We start from the raw sequence: 5,000 nt of genomic DNA, 5'->3' as shown, positions 1-5,000 counted from the left end.
TATTGAAGCTGTTTTTTTTTTGTTTTTTTCATCTACGATTTTTTTGTGTGTAGGCTTATACCCCAATTACCAGATTTTGATAAATCAAAACTAAGGATTGTAAAAAAAAAGGCTGGGGCAGAGGGGGGTAGGGTTAAAGAAAGTGGAGGAACAAAGCTCCGTCGCGTCCTAGGACCACTACAGGACTGTTGCCTTCTAACAGGGTTTTTGTTTACACGCAAGATACACACACACGCTACACACATACCGCACACACAAATGCTAAACATGCCACGCATACACCACACACTACACAGTACACACACACAGCACACACGCCAAAGCCTGTGTTGTTACCCAGTGGCCACGTTAGTAAATGAGCAGATTACAGACCCTCATTAGAGGAAATCCTCCTGGGCTGCCCTGCTCCAAATACAAGGCATTCAAAATAATTGGCTTTGTTTCTTGCTGCTGTAGTAGCTGTGCATATATAACAAGGTCAGTGTGGTTAATATAGCATTGGACGACCAAGGGGATGTGTACCATGGGAAAGGTTTGTTAAGCGTTGTTTCCAGGCGGACCGTACCATTGTCTGGGTTGTGCTGTGTGTCTGCGTAGGTGTTGTCAGTGCACAAAGAGCTCTGCTGCTTCCCACCATTATTTTCGATTATCTTTCCTTCACACCTGATTGGTTCGTTGCTGCTCATTATTTACCTGCCCTCACAATTCAACACTGGGTCCCCTTCTTGTTGGCTTTTATACACATGGACACGCCACTCACACATGCACGAACACACACACACACACACACACACACACACACACACACACACACACACACACACACACACACACACACACACACACACACACACACACACACACACACACACACACACACACACACAAACACACACACAAAGGCAAAGATCCACACATACACAAAGTTTTGTTATTTGTGTGTAAGGATGACGTGTGTGTGTGTGTGTGTGTGTGTGTGAATGTGTTTACGAGAGAGGTATGTTTCAGTTGTGTTTTTGTTTGTGTGTGTTTGTGTGCATGACAGAGTGAGGTGTGTGTGTGTGTGTGTGTTTGTTTGTGGGTATAGCTGACAGTATATGAGTATATGCGTTTTTGCTGCTGCTGCTGGGTTATGGCGACCCAGTGGCGCTGCCAGTGCCAGCATTGTGTGCACAACAATGTGCTAATAGAAACCTGTGTGTGGGATGTTGGGAGTGTTGAAGCGAAGCAGGCTCGCGCATCTCCCAGGGCCCACCAACGTGCACTGGCGAGGACAATAACAGCTGAAGTCATGTGCACATTCTCTCCTGTGCCCACGGTGGATGGACGCACTGGTGCCCGTGATGCACAATTGACGTTTTGTTTCAGCCCTCATGGGCAGAGTGCAGCTAGATCATTCGAAAAACATGTCAGTTGTCACTGATCTCGCCCGGGGCATGGAGAAGCTTCTGGCAAACTACGGACTCCATTATGAGTCAGTGGTTTTCAAGCTGTGGGTCAGGAACAATAAATGATTGCCGCACTTGGGATGGCAACAATTAACCCCTTTGTTCTAAAAAAAATATCTAAAATGTATGTATTTGCCACACCCATATCATCCGTATGGAAAATGAGATTATGGAAAATTGAGGATTATCTCTCTTTCTGTCACGGTAATGATTGTGGCATAGCTTATTTTACTGCACAAAAAATAGGGTGGGGGCAAAAGCAAAGGTGGTTCCTGGCATGAAAGGTTAGATCAAGCTAAGCAGGCTGGCTGCCCTCTGGTTGAATCTCCTTCAGCGGTGGGGAGAGCACTCTTGTGGGACGATGGAGCTCAATATTAAGAGGATGTGAATACAGCTGCTTCCATTATATTGGAAGGATGGCACTAATCTTCTGTAGTAGTTAATGGCTGTTAAATCAATCTATGCAGTATTAAGCAGAGTATTAAGCTCATTTATCGAATTTAATATTTTATTTCCTGAATTACAGTGAAAAAGCTTTCAGATGGGAATCAAACACCTTAACGACGAGATTACCCTTACCCTCCTCTCTCCAAATCTCACAGAGGCTCCGATCCTCTTGTCTTGATGGAGTTTGCGATGTGAGCAATGATAATGTAACCGATACAAAAGACTATATTTTGTATCGTCAAACGACTACTCCATGTGGTGCTCCTGAATCCCTGTTAGGCAGAGCGATATGTTTTCCCGACTGGCTGAGATTGCCTTTCACGCCCGCGGGACGAGTCTGACAAGTTAGCTAATGCGTACAGAGAGAGTACAGCAGACCCATCCTAACCTGACACAGCGCTGTTGACTCGCATGAGTGGGCGCGCGAGTGCGAGTGAAAATAGAGAAAATAAAGTGAGCGGGCAAGCACACCAGAGGTTTATAGAGGTGTAAAGACTCACGCCTTGAGCGCCGCAGTTGACAGAGCTACAGGCATTTATCATATTGCCTCAAATCCAGAGAGAATATATCGTTTAATACACTTTTTACCTGCAAAATGCCAGGGAGCGGCAGCACGCACAATGGCTGGGATTTCAAATATACACACTGTGTGTAGACACAATAAACACACATCCGATAATTTGTTGTTCGGTGCATGGTGTAAGTGACAGTTATGCGCACCCCTCTATGTCTCTATTGAGGGCGACAGATATTCAGAGTAGTACTGAGGAGAGGAGCTGTGGAAGGTTAAAAGGGCTCTAAGAATATTGTCACACGATGAGAATATGATTATGTTCATTACATGAGTTTCATCATGCTCAGGTGAAACAATAATAACGAAACAATTTGACCAAGCGATAATGTGATCTGAATTGTATCTTCTCTTCAGAAGTGAGCCATCTTGTGTCTATGTAATTGGAAATGGTTAACGGACAATCTAACAACGTGGGAAATAAGTGCACAGGTTCTCCGTTGCTTACTCCATTACGTGGAACGTAAGATGCTCAATGTCGCTCGGACGCAAACATTTGCTCAACGGTCACTCTTTGAACATAGTTTGCAATAATTACATGCACTTAATGACATGCTTTCTCTCCTCTGCAGGAACACATCAGCAAGGCACTGCAGCCGGGGGGCGCGGTGCCAGCTCTGGGTCAATCAGGTGCCAGCGGTGCCGGGAGGTGTGCAAGGGGGAGGTGGTGCGAGTTCAGGACACCCACTTCCACGTCAAGTGCTTCACCTGCACAGGTAAGGCAGGAGTACAAGGAATCGTTGGGAAGCATGAAAGGGGATGCATGGTGCTATCTTGGGGGATGGGTGGTTGTTGTGTAAAGGTGCCCCAGGGCTGGGGTGGTTCTGGGCTGAGCTGCCCAGTGTTTTTGTTCTGGGGGGGAAAATAAAATGAATGGTAGCCAATGTCCTTCTGACGTCATTTTGCTCCAGTTTCACATGCTCTCTCTTTCTCTCACTTATTCTCTATCCCTCACCATCTATCTCTTTGTTTCTCTATTCCTCTATGCTTGTTACACACACACACGCACACGCACACGCACACACACACACACACACACACACACACACACACACACACACACACACACACACACACACACACACAAACACACACACTTGTGAATGTGCAAAAACACACTCACACGCTGGAACACACAATCATGGTCCCCTTACACACACACACGCACGCTAACAAACAGACGCACTGGCTCTCCCCTTACACAAGCACTCACTTAAAAACCCACTGGTTGAGGGAGCCAACAGAGTATTGTGCCAGTGTTGGGGGGATTGTAGAGGATCAGAGGAGCTGTGCAGGGGGTCTCTGAACCACCAGCTGAGAGGATTGTGTCTCTCTTGTACTCTGTGGTCTAATGAGTCCATCAGGGCCAGTAGAGGACTGCTACAGCTGAGACAACCTGCACAAACACACAAACATCGCTCTGGCAATAGGTGCAATCATTGTAATGCATACATTATAATAAATACAGGCGAATAAATACAGTCTGTTATCAGGCAAAACGTAAATATGAACTTCTATCAAAGGTTGCGGTTATTAAATATATAATGAGTGCATGAGTGCAGTATAGAGCAGAGTAGAGGAAATCTATAATAAAGAGTGGCAGTTTTGTATACAACTGTTTAATTCCAATGAATGCAATTTTATTTCAGTCCTATGGATATTTACAGCACTGCAATCTCTGCAGGGAGAACTTCCTGCAATGCTTACCTGTCTTTGAAATGTATTGATATTTCTATTTCTGTTTTTACCATTTGAAAACGAACAAATATGTTCTTGCTGCCAGTCAGTGCTGTTCAGTCAGTGCACAGCTGGTCCAAAATCCATGACATCATCCACAGCCTGCTCATCAGAGACGTATTACATGCTCTGTGAGCACATAACTGTAAGCACACACATGTTAAACATCGGTAAACAAACAATCAGACGCACATATGGAAAAAGGAGAGCAATGTACACACGTACACACACAGACACACACACATACATGCACGTACCCAATGCACATACACTTGCACATACATGCACATACAAAGTGGTTGTGAGAGGTTGCTGTGGCAACGGTGTGAAGGGGCACATGCCCTGGTTGGTGGTTATTCTCAGCATCACTATAGTTCTGCTAGCCAATAGGAAGGCTATATTCTGTGTCACAGAGGAAAAAGAGGGAGAGAACATGAAAAGAGAGAGAGAGGAATAGAGAGAGAGGCAGAAGAGGAAGGGAGGCGGCTGTTTGTATACCCTTACATTAAATTACGTGTTTAATTTGGTCCATGTAGCAAGGCTGCGTTTGCTTCCCCTTTTTTTTTCAAATCCCCACATCATCATCATCATCATCATCATCATCATCATCATCATCATCATCATCATCATCATCATCTTCATCATCATCATCTAATCCATCCCTTACAGAGACAAAAGAAAATGAAGGTCTCTAGATAGTGCCCTTTTATTCCTCACCCTTTTGATTTGCAAGAGCACTGCTCCACCCTGACTCAAGCCATGAGACCAGCAACCTCCAGTATCTTGTTTCTGATGAT

The 5,000-nt window shown here is 45.0% G+C and overlaps 1 protein-coding gene across 1 annotated transcript in view; it reads left to right on the top strand.

The window, feature by feature from the left end:
- Positions 1-5,000, top strand: part of ablim3 (actin binding LIM protein family, member 3) — a 47,375-nt gene that overhangs the window by 5,707 nt on the left and 36,668 nt on the right. The window contains exon 2 of the mRNA XM_056600992.1: positions 3,039-3,182. Coding sequence (XP_056456967.1) covers positions 3,039-3,182 — 144 coding nt within the window. The remainder of the gene's footprint in view (positions 1-3,038; positions 3,183-5,000) is intronic.

Source organism: Gadus chalcogrammus, chromosome 10 (assembly GCF_026213295.1).
Source record: "Gadus chalcogrammus isolate NIFS_2021 chromosome 10, NIFS_Gcha_1.0, whole genome shotgun sequence".
Lineage (NCBI taxonomy): Eukaryota > Metazoa > Chordata > Actinopteri > Gadiformes > Gadidae > Gadus > Gadus chalcogrammus.
Note: the sequence above shows the minus strand (reverse complement) of the source record. Positions and strands in the feature narration are given on the sequence as shown.